Consider the following 19,146-nt stretch of genomic DNA (forward strand, 5'->3'; position numbering starts at 1 on the left):
AGCACATACGTTTTCCTTAAAAAAACCAAACCGACCAAACTAACAAAACCCCAAAACCTTAAACTGATAGGAAAAAGTATCACTCTGTTTCTAACTGGGTGTTTGTTTATAGCACCCTATCTTTTTTAAGGCATGTCACAAAACATATTTAGTAAAGAAGAGAAACTACAACTCTACAGAAGTTTAGCATTTCATACTAAAATTACAGTTTTCTATTCAACTGCTGCTTCTAATATAAAGAGCTATGCTCCCTCTAGCACTGAAAATTTTATACAGTGGAGAAAGCAGAAGCTGGATTCTCATTACTTTGCTTATTTATAATTTGATTAGATTGGCTCACAGCAACACCAATTAAGGTCAGTAAAACAGGTCCTCAGTGTTACTGACCAATCACAATAACCCAAAGCAATGAAATACATTAACATTAAAGAGAATATGCAATATATAAGAAGTATTACAAGTTATGTATAGGAATAATAGCTAACCTTATCCTAACACAAACGACCTACATTTTATGTCTGTTCTATCCTGCTAAAACTGAAAATACAAATGGAATCCTATGATGTTCCATTTTGTTCTTCCTTAACTCCATTTAATGAATAGAAATACAACTAAAGACAAAAAGTTGTCTATATTCCACATAATCATTTAAATACCTACCTGTAACATGAACTCCATGCTAATCCTGTTCTCAATCAGTCTCATAACAAGATGTGCTTTACACTGGAACATAGTGTAGTATTCCCAAGACAGTGTATGAGGGTGTTTGATAGAAAAATGTAAATGCGATGCAGGGCTGAAAAATAAAAAAAACCTCAGCTATCTATTTTGCATTTTATGGAATGAAACTTAAAATATAACTTAGCAACCAAGATTATAGCTGCACCAACAATTATCTAGGATTTCTTCTACTGTTTTAAAGTTATAAATGAAGACATGCTTAAAATGACCACACACTTGTACAGAAAGGCGACATGGGTGTGTGTACCTGGCATACAGCAAGTACTGTACAGAGAATAATGACAGAATACATGCTATGTATTTCTGTAAAGACAGTGGTAGCAGTAGCAACCAGAGCAAGGAATTTGTGACTTGAGTCTGGAAATTACTCATGAATTGACATTCCCCCTGCTCCACTTCCATTTAAAAGTGACTGTACATAGTCAATATTTCATATTTAAATAAGTAATTGTTGCAATTAAAGGAAAGTAATAACCTTTTAAAATTCACAGCAGACTTTCATGTGATGAGCCAAAGAAATTGCTTGGCTTTTGTTTTTGTTAGCAACTTTATGCTTTCAGCACTTCAGCAAACTGACATGTAACTCAGATGACATGCCAAGGAAGACTAGGCAGAGCATCACATTACAGCTGCCACATTGTTTACGTAACTTGAACTATCTGTGGTGCTCCTTCACACATACCCTTCATGTCTATAAGCAAAATACTTTAAATGTTTAAGTTCATTCCCTATAAGAAGGCAAACAAATGGTGAAACCCTGAAACTTTTAAAAACAGAACTGATTTCTGGATAGCCTTAGTGGCTGTACAGCAATAAAACACCAGAAGACTTAATTTTGATGAACTTTAAAAATAATTTTCTCCACCAAGGTTTACATTTTAGAACACAAACATTCTGACCTATAGCCCAATTTCAAAGTAGCTGTTATCCTGTAATTCTTGAGAAAAATAAGACCTTTTTTGCCCCATTTCAATTATTTGAGAAGTGGAGATAATTAGAAGTCTTGACTTTATTTTACTGAAGAATGAAGTCTGTGGCAATTGTATTTCATTGCATATGTTTTTTCTTTTAGTTCTTTTCACAGGACATTTGAGTTTTCCATGAATGAACAACAAAGCATCTGAAGAAACTGGACCCACACCATGCCAGGCCAACTTCTTAAGAAGTGGGAATCCAGACTTATTTTACACTGGTTGGTGGAAAAATCACAAATTGGCCATTGTGACATAGAAAAAGCCAGCTACTTAAAATTTCTGGGCTCAAAATTGGATTCTTCCCTTGTGATTCTCGCTTATAGATAACCTAACTAAACCATTTCCAGATGGACCAGACACCTGATTTGTCCGAAGACTTTAGAAGAAGACACTGCAAGACAGAATGAAATAATTAAGGAATTGTAATGATCAAAGATAAATGCTATAAGCCTGATCTTTCATGCCAGCCCGATCTTTCTCTCAGGAAGAGACTGGTCTTCCAGAACCTTCAAAGGCCTACTAAACAAACCATTTTAACTTTGACCAATCTTTCCATGCAGTTGAAAGATATATGCCAGAGGACCAGCACTTAGCTCCTTATCTGCAGCTCGTAAGATTTCAGGAGGTGGCAAGAACCAAGGTAGCTGCAACACCTTAATATTTTTTTCCATCCTTCTATTTACTGGGAGACTCCCTTGACTTTACTCATGAATGTCTGTTTAAACATCTTAAGAAGATACAAAAAGAAAAGCACTTCTAAATTTAAGCAAGTATTATCCTTCTTAAGTATAATAAGTAGATGAATATGAAGGTACTTATGTTGACTACTTGTTGTTTCTAGTGAATAGGCAATTGCTAAAGTTCTCCTTATCAAAATTGTCCTGTTATTCTGGAGGTAGGGAAGAGTTAGCAACCATGAAAGAATTGAAATGCATGGCGGAAACTGAGGTTGTGGCTCAGACATTATATAATAATTTGGTCTCAGTATAAAAACTGTTTATGCAGCTTCAAATTATACAGTTGATTGACTTTGGTAAAATTCTTTTCTTGAAAAATACAACCAAGTCAGGACACACATTCTTGGCCATAAATTTACTAAGTGTTGATTGATTTTGGTACTGGTTACATTATTTAACTGGAAATCAAAACTGAGACAAGTTTGCATTTGATAGTTACATTCTCTAGTTCATTCCATATTAATACATTTGTTCTGATTATATTTTTCTTCAATCATTATACTTCTAAAACTTTTATTGAATTGGCACCAAATGAGAATTAAGATTAGCAATATGGACCTAAAACCTTTATCAAAGTGAAAAGTGAACTAGCTCTTCCATGGAAATTTATAATGGATATACTCTCAAACACACTCCAGTCATTCAATGTAAACCTGTCAATACGCTTCCTCCATTTGAAATATATCTATATAAATTTCTTGAGGTTTTTAATTCTTACAACAGGGTGGTACCAGCACAATCAAAGACTGAAGAGAACTAAAATCTGAGAGGGGACAATACAAAATGAAAATGTAACACATGAAGCTTTGTTTTGAAGCCTTCATCCATACAACAGTTAACCTGCAGTTTCCTTTCTTTCATTTTCCCAAGCTCTGGGACTTTTTTCTTTTAAAATAAGTGCTCTGGAGATCAGCGCTTGTGTTTCACCAGACATAAACAGGAAGAATCTGAGAGACCTGTATTTTGCACAGAAATTAATTCATGTGTCTGAAAGAAGTCTTTTTTTCCCCAATGATTTCTTTCAATATTCTATTTCTAATGTAGTTCCAAAATAAGATTATTAATGAATCTAATTTTTTCTTCATATTATTATTAATTGGGACTGCTGTAACACAAATATGTTTGGCAGAAAACCATATCATAACAACCAGAATAAAGAAATGCAAAAAATATATGCAAAGAAATGTTCTAGACATCATTATGAAAATACCTGCCCTAGTTACAAATCATTTCCCAGACTCAGGAAAATGTACATAATTTACATACAAGGGATCTTTGCAATCTACAAGAAACAGCAAGTTGTAATTTATATTTAAGTGATGTTATGATTATTATTAACAAGATGTAATACAATGAAGTAGCAAAATAGCTGTAGAAACACAGAGTGTCTAACATCTAACATCATACATAACATAGAGGAAACATACATTTAAGAGCATTAGAACAGGATTTTGTCAATTATTTGTGTCCAATTCTAGAATAAATACAATAAAACTAATAAAATTAGCAGTTACAGAGAGACTTTTGTTTTAGTGAACTTCCTTTTTTAAACATGTGCCCTTTTTCTCTAGTGTCATCTGATCCTACTAATGTGAATTTAGTTTCTCTGTATAAGGGAACATGTTGCCAAATTGTAATGCTGCCAATTAAAAAAGTCTGCCAAGACCTAATTCAGTACCCCAAATTTACCTTAAAAAAAAAGACATCATCACCAACATCATGCCCTAAAATGACTGCTGCTAGCTGTAACTTGCTTTTCAGAGGTATATGTAACAAAAGCATCTAGGTACTTGGTCTGCTTCACTACTTGAAAGGACAGTGAACCAAATCAAAAATCTATCATGAGGAGACAAGCAAAACTCGGTAACAGCTTGGCATGCATACACATACACAAGCTGCATCTGTGATCGTCAACAGCCAGAAAACACAGTAGCTGTTGAGGATTCACCTGGCTGGGAAACTAGCCAATATGTCCTATTCCTGATTTCAGAAAACACTTTCTTCTTTTCAATCTCTCAAAAAAAGATCACTATTCAAATTTTAAATGGGTTATTTGTATACTTCACTCAGTTCTAAATCCAGAGTTTTAATATTAAAAGAACAAAATTGGGATTTGCATGCACTGAAATGCAAAAAAACCACTGCTGCAGACAATTTTGGTTTTATTTTCATAATACAGGGGCTTCTGCTGCAGTAAAGACTTAAATTCACATATTCTCCCACTCCACCTGCACATGCTTAACCTCACAGTTTTGCACGTGCTGCTCATGAGTTTCCAAAGAGCAAGTGTTTATGAGGCTGTGTCGTAACTAGATTAATTTAGCCAAGGAAAGAAAACCCAGCAAAAAGTTGTCATTGAAACCTGGACCAACTTACTGATCTGACTTCTAGTAATACTTTTCTACCTCCAGTGGTTAGCACTACTCAGCAAGTAGTACAGGATTATCACAAAAGAGGTAAGGGGAAAACTCCTAAGCTAGTGGTACTAAAGCTACAGTTATTGGGAAAATACAAACTGAGCCAGTCCACAGTTACCAATGGTACTTCACAGATGACTGATCTAATACTTTTTTTTCCCAACTGATTAAGAAATCTCAGCATAAGATTGCAAGGTGGTAACTGAGAATGGAAAGAAAAAATACCGTAAGAAGCCTAAAGATTACTAACCACTCCAGAAATAGCTCAGGTCAAAATTCTGGCTCCATATTCTCTCTCATCCTTTTACTAAAAAGTAGTTTCATAACAGCATTAAAAACAGTCATTATACTTAATTACATTCAAGATTTAAAGCAAAAGAAAAAACCCACAGTGATACAAATATACTCAAGATGTACTTTATGAGACTGGTAATACAAGCCTTGGGCAGCTGAAGATCTTCAGCCTTCGGCCTTGTGCTATACAACACACTCAGGGCATATATTAATGGCCCCATAAAAACATACACTGTAATGATTTGTGGCTTAAATAAACATACTTGTCTTTCTCTTTTCCTCCTCCGAATATTGGATGCAGTAAAACTCCACCAGTCTTCAGTTCATATGCCACTATTTGATCTAACTCCTAAAAAGTACAACATACGTAAGAAAGCACAATTTTGAAAAGTAGAGAAATTATTTAAAGACAGGAAAGCTTTTCATATCATTTTCAAGCCATACATCCTAATTAAACTTGTTTACAAATGCAAAGAGCATTTTAAAATCAGGGATGTTCCTCAGCATGTCAAACAATAATAAACCAGTAGACATTAGCAGTTAATACTTGTTCTGGCCCTGGATTGTGGGTCAACCCAGACAATATTTAACTACAATATATCTAAAGAGTATTATTGTTCAATAAGTAAGTTGTCTCTGACCAAATGAAATGAAGGTGATTACCATTTCCTTGCAGTGGAAAGTAATACTGGGTATACCTACACAGTAGACTGCAGCATACAGAAGCTCACCTTGACCTGCACCTAAGCCAGAAAGAAGCTGGCTCTGAACTCGAACATGACTTTGAATATGTGTGGTGCTGTGCCCATGTTAACAAGCACACTTCAAGGCAGGATGTTTGCATGGGCTTACTATCACCCAACAGTCAACATAGCTTCTGAATCAAATCAGATCAGCTTGAGCATAGGGAGAGTGAAGCGATGTCTGCCTGCAACCTAGTGTTAGTCAAGGAATTTCCAAGTGTTGATATGTACTGAAATTTATTGATTCATACCAACTTACACATTTTCATATATTGATAATACATTTAAAGCAGTAAGGACAGAACTGGAGGTGGTGACAGTAGCACCTCTTAGTTCTATGTGGAAGCACTTGGCTAACTCATAGGGAAGAATATGAGCAACTAATATCCATGCACGGAGCAGTGAACTCTCAATACAGACCTTCATCCAGTTCTGCTGTTCTCTATAGCACTTCCACCTTTAGCACAGACAGCACACGACTGGTGAGCTGAATGTACATTAGGCAGGTAAGGATATGGTATTGCGTCTCCATGTGACTAAGCCATGTACATGGGAGCCCTTGGGGTTAGGAATCTAGTTTTTAGAATAGGAAGAATAAGATAATGTGATGAAAGGAAGAAGATATATACCTTTCTGTGAATGAATGTTACTGGCAAAGAATGAGGAGTCACAACTGCTATCACTAGAAAGTGCCTATCTCAGAGCATTACATCTGGAAATGTAAGGTATAGATAGAAATTTCTTTTCCAAGAAAAGAAATCCCTTCAACAGGGATTTTTTACTGTTTCATTATTTCAATTTAGTACTTAAACGATACTAAAAGGTACCTGATCTACTATTGATCCATGCTAACACTGGAGCCCTTCTGAGCTATACAGACAGCCATCACAGTACAACAAATTCACCAAATATATCTCCTTATGAATCCCATATTCTACTCTAAGTGTTAGAAATGTACAATCTTTTTTTTACTTTTTCTTTCTGGTTTTGTGCAAAAGCCCAAACAAAAAGAGGAAAATTAATTGCACAGAGAGACAATGAATATTATTATTCATAAGGTAGTCACAGAAACATATTTTGGTTAGTATGTTTGGTGTTTTTCCTTGCAGCAAGTGGTAAAAATATTTCAGCTCTAAGTTTTGTCTCTAAATCTAAATCTAAAGCATTTCTTTAGATTGCAATGCAAAACTATATTATATTCTGGTTTTATATTGCATCTTCTTTGATGCAAAATGTCTGAAAGAAGTAGAAAATACTACTATTATGTTGTTACCTGTTTAATCCAGTGGCGATACTCATTAACACCAAAGGTTTTTTTCATCCAAAGACCATAAATATAACCAGAGATTCCCTTTAGCACCCATTCATCTGACCTATAATAAGAAAGAAGCATGAATTATATCACTTCAGAAGGTATTTTGTAAGGGATGGTATTTTTAACCAGCTCAAAATAGCCACAAATTTCAGCAGGTTATATAACTTCTCTTAGTCAATAGGAGTCTGATGAGCTGTGAAACAATTTATGTATGTGACTTGGCACCTGGATGGGACAGATGAAACTGAAAAGCCAGTGAAAACTGAACTTTTACCACAGAAGCCCAGATTAAAATATAAACCCAAACTTTTAGCTGAAACAGTAACAAAAAACAGTGGAAACGGACACTAAAGTTAAAAAAACCTGCTAATCTATAGGATCTTAATTTCTTGATAAACATCCCAATGCAATGCAGAAGATTTAGACAGCAAGTTGACAAAATACCTATCTCACAATTTGGTGGACAGCCATTTAAACACCTCTTCTGAGAGTTATGTTCTAAGAGAGATAAACATGGACATAAACTACAAAATGATCATGAACTAGAATTCTATACATAAGAATGACATACAGGGTATGATGAAGTGAATAAGACATAAAAAGAGGGAGTCATTATGAGGGAAGAAAAAATTGTCTTCACCATGGAAATAGGCTAGAAATAAGGAAAAGAGCAAGAGAAATTAAAATAGTACAAACATCAATTTAAAAAAATGTTGATTTCTTTTTTTTTTTAAGCCAAGGGTACTCTGGGACATACACTTTTGCCATGACAAAAGTCATGGGCTCCTTGCCCCTGATACATAAAGTGCATGCAAAAGGATTTAAAATAAATACTTATCAGAACTGCAAGAGCCAGTTGGGGGAGATATGCTGAGAGATGGAGTTATAAGCAGCTTACCATCCCAACGAATTTGCCCATTTAACACTAATTTCTGCATTCCTCTCCCTGAACTTCTTCGTAATTTATTAGTCCTGTGCTCCACAAGTACTTCCTACACAGGCTACACTTCTTCATCCAAAATATCTGACAAAAATTTACTGATGATACAAAAGAGTCTCCCTTCTAAAACTTCCAGATCCCAAAGCACACTACAACATTCAGTAGCAATGATTTCTAAGAGAAGACATGTTCAATCTCTACAGCCTTCGGAACCTTTATATCTCACATTCTCCCTTCAAACAAACAAACAAAAATACTCACGCATTTTTACTTATTGAGCTGGTTTTATTTATTTTTCCTTTTTGTTGGTTTTTTTTCTTCTTTCTTCTACAGTAACTGTTTCACTTATTCTGATAAAAATGCAACTTGCAAATTAAAATTTGAGTTTTCCTAGATTTTCCCCTTTTTCTAGAGAGTACAATGGTAAAATACTTACCAGGACATTCTGGATATAAAGCATCCAAAGAACTGCTGGGCCAGGGCCTGTGCTAAGCACCTCCTTGTCAGTGGAGTTTCATCTATAATCATTGCGCTGTGTAAGAGATTTGTGCTGGACCCCCATGAAAAGAAAATAACACAATATGAGCATCAGCTCCAAAGAAAATAAGGGCCTTGCTTTAAAAGCCCAAACAAAATAATTCTTTCACTGGTTTTGCAATAAGATAGTAACATATTCTTTTTTAATAGCCTTAGTCCAGGCAGATCTGCTACTATTATCATCCATACACAGCTCTCTGTGTAGAGCCAAAGTAGTCTGGTTTAGCTGGTGAAACTCTTTTGGATTCCTGGTACCCTATCCCAGCTGAAGAAAAATAAAACATAATCAAACTTCTGCACTTTATTTGATCTTAAAATACTTCATGCATGGTGTTTCTAATGCAGTAAGAAAACCACTGCCAATTTTTTCTTAAAGAAGATACAAATCTAACATCTTTATAACAGATAAAATTGGAAATGGTGTTAAAAGCCTGTAATGTCAACAAAAGCCAGCCTTTTCAAACTAGAGAGCCCAAAGCTCAGGCTACAAAAATATTAAGAGCTTCATGTATTTCTCAATAGTCTTGGATCTAGAGCTTCTAGGCCTATGGATTTAGAAGGTGCAATTTTCTCAAATACTAACCTGAAAATACTCATGGATGCATAAGCAGCTACTTCAACATAAGCTTCATCTATAAAAACAGTCTTGAAACAGGAGTACGGATAGCGGCAGGTAAGAATCTCCTCATAAAATTCAAACACCTCATGAAGGTATGACGTGGTATGTTTGAGCAATGGGAGAAGTTGTGGTAAGCAGAAGTGAGTCACCTACAAAGGAAAATTTGGTACAAGACTGACAAATATATTTAAACCATAAATATCAAGTATATTACATAAAAAAACCCCCACCCCAACACAACAAAAATATAGCTGCTGTAAATTTAACAAAAAAAAAACATTTTCAAGCTGTGATAATGACTATCATGGCAGAAAAGTGCACAAGGATGTCCATCTTAATTGCGAGAACAACAACAGGAAAATAGTTTTTAGCAGGCAATGCACAATAACAATGTCTACCTAGTGATGTCTATCATTTAAAAACACATGACATTTTTCTTTGATTTTGCAATCCAATATCTTTTGAAGATAATATTTTTGTTTTACGCAGTAAAGAATTAGCTGTTTTCAAATCAGTCAAGCAGTGCTACTGTTTAGAAGACTTGTTACAGCTAAATCTACAAGTAACCCTTAATATTAATGTTTTTTCTACAAAATTATGATGCAGCCCACGACATTGACTTCAGCAGTGACACAGGAACCAACTTCAGAATGATATATAACTTCAAGTTAGCTCTATAGAAGTCAAACTTTACAGAAATTAATCAGTTTGGGTTTTTCAAATATCAACATCTGATTTTTTTTTTTTTAACAGCTATTATCTTCCACAAGTGAATATGTCCCCCGCAGTAAAAGTCAACAGAATACCATTGCTGAGGACTAAAATCTGATGTTTGCCTTTGGATCAAGTGAAACATAGCTATTTCCCACTATTTTCCTATCCTGCTTTCAAAAGAAGAATATACAGGCCAGTCTTTATGCTAAACTGGTAACTTAACCTGCCTGCCAAGTCCATCCTCACCCAACCTGAAACTACAGATGTGAATATAAACTGGTGTACTTCAACATTATAACAACAATCTGTTAAGAATGAAAACTCAATGTCAAATTTAGTTCAGAAGACTACTCAATTGTGTAGCAATAATTTTCATCTACTACAAGTAACAGTATGGGTTTAAAGCGATTTTGAGAAATATGCTTTCACTAACTCCAACTAAATTAGCCCCATAAATTCAGGCATAAATGGAATTACTGCTCATTCAAAGGCTTTACTTTGGAGATAAATTTAAATATAGGCATTACTAGGGAAATTTTATCATATAAGTGTACTAATGGAGGTTGTATCTAGACACACCCATATTTGACCAATATATACTGGTTGCAACATAATATCATAATTCTTTACAAAAAAAAAAAAAAAAAAGGAGGCCTCTCCGAAGATTATTACCTCATGCATGTATGGATCAACAAGTATTTCAAAAGGTCCTATTGCCAAGGAGATGTTAGAAGCTGCAGTTGGAATAGTCAGCATGTAATGAAAAGTCTTCTTTCTCATATCGTGGGTATATACAGTTTCCACCAAATCTCCGTTTGAAACAGCCACCATTGCAGCATCTACAGTATACTCAAGTTTCCAGGTACACAACTCAGAATATGAATCAACACAAGGAAACCAAAATCTAGGGAAATTAGGATTGGGGGAAAAATGGTTAACAATTATAATCTCTTTTTCACAGATGATTTTTCTCTCAAGTTCCAAACTACATTCTTAAATACTTTGAATGCTGACACACTGACTTCTACTATATATTAATTTTTATAAAGCACTACAAGTTTCTTTGCTGTTACCTCCTGCTGAGTTATAAAGACTAGAAATCCTAATTACTAATCATTAGATGCTACTTCACATCTGTAAACTCATTTCAAGCGCAAACTAAGTTTTAGAATTTTTCAAACCTGTAAGAATTCAAAGAAACTATCTGTATTTCCTACAGTTTGAGATTAAATAGGAAATACAGTCTAACATTCAAAGACAGTTTTCTTACCTTGTAGAATTTTGATAACCACACGAAAAGACATGAGCCCCTCTTTCTGCCATGCTGCCCTCCATGTTGGGTACCACAAAATGAAGGCCTCCTTTTGGCTGGTCCAGAGAAAAGTTTATATGCACCTTCAGGACTTTTAACTCTGCAGCACCAAGACCAAAATTGGAGTAAATATATACAACTTACATGAAAATTATTTCAGAATAATCATTCAGTTTTGGACTCTTGGTCTTTCAAGATTATGTGTTTACTTCATTTTCATGGGCCTCTAGGTCCACTTACAAAGCACAGCTCACAAACTTAAAAACCTGAGACCTCTTAAGTTACAGGATGTGAATTTATAAGAATCTTTATTAATGAATAAAAACTGCAACTGGAGTTACATTTCATCCTCCTACTGCCCAGTAGTAAATAATTTTTATACACTGATTGTACCCTAACCATGGTCTCCTTTGTGCCTTGCTGAAATAATTTTCTACAAAAACCGCATGTATCAGGCACATTCTTAAAAGACATGTTATTGTCATTTGCAGTTTCTTAAAACCTCTTATTATAGTTAAAGCTTTTCCTGTAATTTCAGTGTCTTTGCTTTGGTTTAGTTTCACAGAAATCTCACCTATGAATAGACTGGCAAAAAAAGAAGTTCAAGCATATGGCGAAATTTATCCAACAAGTCTCACCATATTTTGGCATTCAAACTTTGAAAAGAAAAAAGTATACCTGTTTGAATATTTTCCCTTCTAGGCTTGCAAGTAAGACAACAGGAACTTAAACAAAAATTAAAATAAACAAAAGTGTCTTTCCCGTTAAGGTGTATCTGACAATACTGCATGAGCCAGCTTCATGATACAGTTGTTATTATTCTCTCACAGGTCTCTCAAATCCACGGGAAAAACTGAAAAAACCATGTAAGAAAATAATACAAGAAACTAATAACATCCATGCAAGAAAGTCATCAATACTGGAGAGTGATTTATTAAGTTACTTGCTCTACAACCTAGTACACTAGTTACAAAGTAGTCTACTTTTCACTACCAAAGCAATTTTATAATGACCATTCTTCAAAGTGAGATGGGAAAAAAATAATACAGCTCTTTAAAAAAGAGATGTATATAGATATATCCTTGTCAATGATTTTCTTTGTTGGATCATATATATTGTAAGCAGCGTCAAAGTTACAATTTAGCACCCAATATACTCCATTACACCCACTTCGTCATGTATACTTCTGGGTTCATGACTACTCAAGAGTTCGTTTGTAAGGAGTGTTAGGAAACCTTGCAACCACTTCTCCGTATTACCAAGAAGTGTGAAGGTATTTTTCAGACTTCACCTGGAAAGATATTGGTGAGGAAAAAGGAAACAGTAACCATCATTTCACAAAATAATGCAATGCTACTTCTATTTATTTAAGTGTACTATCTTTCTATGCAAACTCATAGCTAACAACTCTGTGGCATCTTAAATTAAGCTTTCAGTGTCATCTCTTTACCATCAACATGTTTCCACAGCTCCGAGGGAACCTTAATGCAGAGTTCTCCATTTCCAGCATCTGGGTCCACAGCACTGACTGCGGCAGCATAGGCATTGGAAAAATAGTTGAGATTCCTCCTGTCAGAAATACCCAGTTAATTCTTAAAGTACATGCTGAACTACAAAAAACAACCTCAGAAGTTATATGATTTCTATACTGAAATTCATGGTACCTGTTCAACCAAGTATTTTGTTTTGTTTTTAAAGGGGTGGAGGGAAAAAGGAGGAGTAAAGATGAGATTTCAAAACCCAGAACTTCAAACTAGGCTCTTACAAAAGTGGTATGGTATTTTCCCCCCTCTTAGCCTGATGGATAGGAATAGTTTTATTTTAGGCACTTGTAAATATCACATAAAATATTAGATGCTAGAGTTCTCGCCTTAATACACACACAATGAAATATATATTATACTTTTCAGTCCCTAGAAACAATTTTTTTTTTTTAAAGTGTTACCACAATTGGTTTATTTAAGATGCAGACACAAATTTTTGTAATCAGGTTTGAGCTGTTTAAGCTACTATATATTAGCTGCTAATTGACTGCACATTTCATTCCAAAGTCATACCATTACTTCAGTTACGAGCCATTACTTCAGTTATGAGTTAGATTAACTGTTTCCTACTGAAATGAGCAGGAACATGCATATGTCCACTGCTAAAGTGATTATGAGCAGGATGCTATCTTCTTACTATTTAATGTGTTTGATGACCAGTCAAGTCCAAAAATAACCCTGCTTTTGCATCTTTATGCGATAGCTTTTATACTCTTTCAAAATGGATTTTTAAACTGTGCAAAACATGGGAGCAAAACTTTTCTTAATTCTAATCCTCTAGTACACAGATTTCTTCAAAAGCTTGCACAACTCTATACCTGAAGAGAAAGTGTTTGAAATACTTACCACCTTTTTTTGCAGAATTTAGGTACCACTGATGAAACCAACCACTGTGGGGGCAGAGCCACAATCAAGCATAAAGCTACTGTAGAATCATAGAATAGTTTGCATTGGAAGAGACCTTTAAAGGTCGTCTAGTCCAACCCCCCCTGCAATGAGCATGGACACCTTCAACTAGATCAGGCTGCTCAGAGCCCCATCCAACCTGACCTCGAACGTTTCCAGGGATGGGGCATCTACCACCTCTCGGGGCAACCTGTTCCAGTGTTTCACCACCCTCACTGTAAAAAATGTCTTCCTCATATCTAGTCTGAACCTACCCTCTTGTAGTTTAAAACCATTCCCCTTGTCTTATCACAACAGGCCCTACTAAAAAGTCTGTCTCCATCTTTCTTATAAGTACCCCCTTTAGGTACTGGAAAGCCACAATAAGGTCTCCCTGAAGCCTTCTCTTCTCGAGGCCAAAGAATACCAACTCTCTCAGCCTTTCTTCATAGGAGAGGTGTTCCGTGCCTTCTGATCATTTTTGTGGCCCTCCTCTGGACCCGCTCCAACAGGTCCATGTCTTTCCTGTGCCAAGGACCCCAGAGCTGGACGCAGTACTCCAGGTGGGGTCTCGCCAGAGCAGAGGGGCAGAATCACCTCCCTCGACCTGCTGGCCATGCTGCTTTTGACACAGCCCAGGATACGGTTGGCTTTCTGGGCTGCTGTCCTGGTTTTTGCAAGCGCACATTGCCGGCTCATGTCCAGCTTTTCATCCACCAGTACCCCTAAGTCCTTCTTGGCAGGGCTGCTCTCAATCCCTTCATCTGCCAGTCTGTATTGATACTGGTGGTTGCCCCGACCCAGGTGCAGGATTACCACACCACAATGGAGTAAATTAACTTTTGGCTGCAGACTCCACTCTTCCATGGAATCTGAAGTCCACACAAAGCAGACATGACCTCATTTCAGGATTTTACTTTCATCTAACCATTCTCTATTCACCACCCACAGAGAAAACAGCATTCAACCCAAATTACAGTACCTTTCTTGGAAGAATGAAGGGTAATTAACCATGCCAGCACCATCCTATAAGTCTAGGTATGTCAAACACCATGCTTATATTCCTAGCCTTCCACATCTAAAAAACTTTGCTAAAACACTGAAATATATTGAGAACATATTTTCATGCAGTTCTTCATCTTTGGCAATAATAGTGCACAAATTCCCTGGCACCACTACCAAGACTGAGAATGTTAGGAGCAGTAAACTCGTCTACTTTGCTTGGAAGCTTCTGAAAATAGGACGTGAATAGTAAATGGGAGCATATGAACATAGAAACACCCAAATCCCAAGTCTTAATCATTTTTTCCTTTTTCATAGCTGAACTGTAGCTAAAGATAGGATATGATGCCAACAAGCTTTAAAAGCATAAGGTTGAATTTTACACTGGAATATACTACAACTTCAGCTATGGTTCCAGAACAATTCAAACCAACTTAAACCCCAGCTGATGTGCTGTCTCCTAGTCTCAGCCACACATTCCTACTCCCTCACTCATTAAGGAGACTACTGTTCAGCTGACCCTGTGGTGATGCAGCTGAAAGTGCCAAATGGAAAAAAAAAATATTTTTTTTTTTTCAGACAGCTTTCAGTTGGTTTTAGCTCCCTGATCTGACATAGAGTGGTCAAAGAGGTGCAACTAATTGAGGCATGGGAGACTGTCAGTGGGATCTTAACCACCCCAACCAATGTTGCTTTAAGCTGTCTTCAAATGGCATCCTAGGAAGGCAAATGAATAACATCTTTAAAAAAAGACTGCATGACTAAAACCTATCTCAGTGATTAAAGAAACTAGCAACAGAAAACAATGTTCTGTTAGATTGTAAAGTCTCAAAGTTTTTAAACTGGTCCTGAAAATTCACTATTACTGATAGGGGATCCCTTTCCAATACATCAATGAGAATTTGTTCCAAGTTTGACAATAGTGATGAGCATGTGGTTACATTTTAAACATCAATAGGTTCATAGACAGGAAAAGGTTATGATTTTATAGCAAGAAAGGTAGATTCCAGAGGGCTTAACATTTTATGGAAAACAGTCTATTCTGATATTTCTATTTTTGCGAAGTGTTCCAACTCAAATGGGTGATTCATTGTAAAAGGAATCCATTAAAGGCTTAGTACCATGGATTAATTTTTTCATAGGTTGAACTATTCTCAATAAACTGGATATGGCCATTTTAACAAAAACAGAGCATATGCCAAAAGTTACAGCCCAAGGAACAAAGATAAATTTTCCAAATGCTACATGTAGATTGACAATGACAAAGTAATATGCATTCATGTTTGTTCCTGGTAGACATACATTCTATTATCAGAATTCACCGAAAACACTGTTAATTACAGCCCACGTGCATGCTTGTTGACTGACTGGAAACAAGCAATCCTGCTGAGACTTATTTTTTTAAAGCTACTCATTGATTCCAAATACCTCCATGTCAACTTTCCATAGCATCTCTCACTACTAGCTGCAGCGGTGCTACTTAACTGTTACATAGCCCAAATATAGTTTATAAACCACTTACTTTCTGCAGTACTTAAGATCAACTCGGTAAAATAAGTTCTTTGATCCACATGTAATTCATTACTCTTCATTAGCAGTAATTAATGTACTATTCTACTTTGCTTCCTGGATACAATTAGCACTTCAGTTTGGAGTCCAACCCCAAAATATATGATACAGCATATTTTTATATATATTTCTCATATGTACACATATAGGTAATTTATTAATAAGGCAACGATTTGAATCTTTGGCACACTGAAAAATCTAATTTTCATTCTTGCCCAAGGTTAAGGGCTTTGCCATCTCTTTCTTCAAAAGTTCTCTACACCTCTGTTTATTTCTAATAAAGTCTATCATGAATTTACAACTAGATGAGCATCATACCAGTGGAAACAAAGGCAATTTATTGCAGCAAAACAACACATGCTCAGTCCACCAGTAATTTCTCTATTTTGTGAATAGGCTAAAGGCTTGATCACTGACTTCTCAGAAGAAAGAATATTGCAAGACATGCCCTGAAGGCTACGATATTGCCCTCTCTCACAGGTTACTGCTGCTTGTAACTAAAGCAAGAGTGAAGTTGGAGGATATCAAAATATCTTCAGATTTTTTAATGTTTAAAAACTACAGGCTTCAAGTTTAAAAAAAAAAAAAAAAAAAGGTGAACTAGTGAATGAACAGGTATACACTGCTAAAGGTTAAAATTACACTGAATAGAGTACCTATGCACAGGAAAGCATGTGCACGCACATCAGCTAGCTATACAAAAACATACTTTCTTTTACAAAGAAGTAATAATGAAATGCAGTAGCTTCTCAACCCTGCACCACAGTTACCACACAAACACGTGAAGCACATAACCAGGCAACAGCAGGATCATCACAAACTTCACTTATCACAGATCAAACCACTGCATCAAAACTCCAAACTTTAGCTGTGGCTATTTAACAGTTTTCAATCTTACCCTTAGGATTAAGAAAACGGAGATCTCCTTTGCCCATTTCAACATAAAAAGGCTGACATACAAGCAGTTGTCTCAGCAGTAAGAATATAAGCTGTGGGATTTCTGTGTACTACAGCCCAGAAAAATAAATCCCACTTCCCTTATATTGACAGAATCGAGAAAGCAACAATTTACAAGGAAAAGAGGGAAGATGAGGAGGACAGAGGCAGCTGTAACACTCAACAACAGCAGCCCTACAACAAGACGCAAACAGACATTCTCCAACACTATTTGCAGTCTTTGCAAGATTTCAAACTCTTCCTTAAAAGTATGAGCAAAATGGGATTCTCTGCCACCTTGTGTACATACGGTAAAACTATCTGAATTGTTTTACACCTTACAGCACTGTTTAGATGTTTGCTCAGTCAGGGAGAAATTGACTGCATTATGTCAATTCATCCATCTATTCCGATATGAAAAAGCTATGATGTCCTGAAGCCTCAGGAGGAAACTGCAAGATGGAAGACTGACTTTATTTCTAGATAAAATTTTTAAAAAGTTGTCTCAGTTGTTACTTGAAATTATGGTTTGGGACTGACGGATAAACTGGCAAATACATCAAATGCACCACCAATTAAAGGTTTCTAACATTTCCTACAAAATTCACCAATTTTTAGTTACCTTTTTAATGAGGTTTTTTTTGTCATTCAGCAGAAGTGCCAATATACAAGACCAAAAAAAATTGCTTCACATTCTGCAACACAGAAAATGTGAAATGACAGATACCACGTATCAATGATTTTTGCACCAACAGATGATAAAACCCAAAAGTGTTACTTGAACCAAAAAAGTTGAATGTTGAAATTCATAACACAAAAAGCTGATATGACAGATCTCACCCAAGAAATAGCAGAGATGAGGCAAACAACTTCAGCTGGCGCTGCTTGTATTTCATAAAGCTCTCTTTAATCCTGACTTTCTCAACCCTCTGTCAACTATGTTTTCTTGCATGCCAAAATTTGCACAACATCAGCAATTAACCACCTCACTTGACCTTCACCTCATACGAGCAAACATAACCTAAGTCAGGGATGCTGTAGCAAGTCTTCCCAAATAAATAATTATAGTGGTTTTAAATACGGAAGTTTCCATTTTTAATTGAATTCTGTTGCTAGCTGAGGGAGTGAGAAGTCTTTAAAATATTTTAACTTTGATAAAAAAAGGTAGGAAAGAGCCCATTAAATTAAAAACTTTTTCTACATACTTTATGTATTCTTTTAGAAATAAATATTTAAGAAAACCGAAAGCATTATCAAAAGCAAGAGGATGGTTGTGTATAAAACCTTAAAACTTGGACTTATTTTTTTATTTGCTACACACCACAGGAAAGAGTAAAGATATAAACCAAATTATTTTAAATAAATAGGTTGCTAAGAACCATCTTCATTTCAGATTTACTAGTTCAACAGACTACTGAAGAAAATTGTGCAAAAGATAACCATCCCTGTAACATTAGAAACAAAACCTGATGACTGATCTGTGTCCTGTTCAAAATAATTGATATACCTAGTTAAGCTGCAAGGGTACAAAGGACATCATCACTAAATTTGCCATACAAACAAGAACTTGGAAGAGATGATGATGACTAGGTAAAGACTACTACAAACCACTACTGCTTCTAGAAGCAGTTCTTTTAAAGAAGGGCAGAGGAAACCCACTGACGAATTTTTTGGGGGGAGGTACTAATTCAAGTGTTTTTAGATTTCTAGCATTTCTGTTTGTAATCCTGCCTTAAGAGCAGAGATGCTGTATTTAATCAAAACCTAGCTACCATCATGCTCAATACACAATTATGACCAGGTATTTCAATGGAAAAAATACACATCTCATCCAATACTTTGTAACCCATGTAGCCTTTGACTTCTG

The 19,146-nt window shown here is 35.8% G+C and overlaps 1 protein-coding gene across 3 annotated transcripts in view; it reads right to left on the reverse strand.

Annotated features, from left to right (window-relative positions):
* Window positions 1-19,146, reverse strand: part of TAF2 (TATA-box binding protein associated factor 2) — a 65,255-nt gene that overhangs the window by 39,660 nt on the left and 6,449 nt on the right. For 2 of the 3 annotated variants that reach the window (XM_049824548.1, XM_049824557.1), the window contains exons 4-11: window positions 12,794-12,912; window positions 11,302-11,443; window positions 10,704-10,935; window positions 9,282-9,466; window positions 8,598-8,711; window positions 7,180-7,279; window positions 5,427-5,512; window positions 661-796 (exon numbers count right to left, since the gene is read on the reverse strand). In XM_049824548.1, coding sequence (XP_049680505.1) covers window positions 661-796; window positions 5,427-5,512; window positions 7,180-7,279; window positions 8,598-8,711; window positions 9,282-9,466; window positions 10,704-10,935; window positions 11,302-11,443; window positions 12,794-12,912 — 1,114 coding nt within the window. Of the gene's footprint in view, window positions 1-660; window positions 797-5,426; window positions 5,513-7,179; window positions 7,280-8,597; window positions 8,712-9,281; window positions 9,467-10,703; window positions 10,936-11,301; window positions 11,444-12,021; window positions 12,197-12,793; window positions 12,913-19,146 lie in introns of those variants that run through there. The other variant, XM_049824566.1, reaches the window with a different exon arrangement.

The sequence above is a fragment of the Accipiter gentilis genome, chromosome 2 (assembly GCF_929443795.1).
Source record: "Accipiter gentilis chromosome 2, bAccGen1.1, whole genome shotgun sequence".
In the NCBI taxonomy this organism is placed as follows: Eukaryota; Metazoa; Chordata; class Aves; order Accipitriformes; family Accipitridae; genus Astur; species Astur gentilis.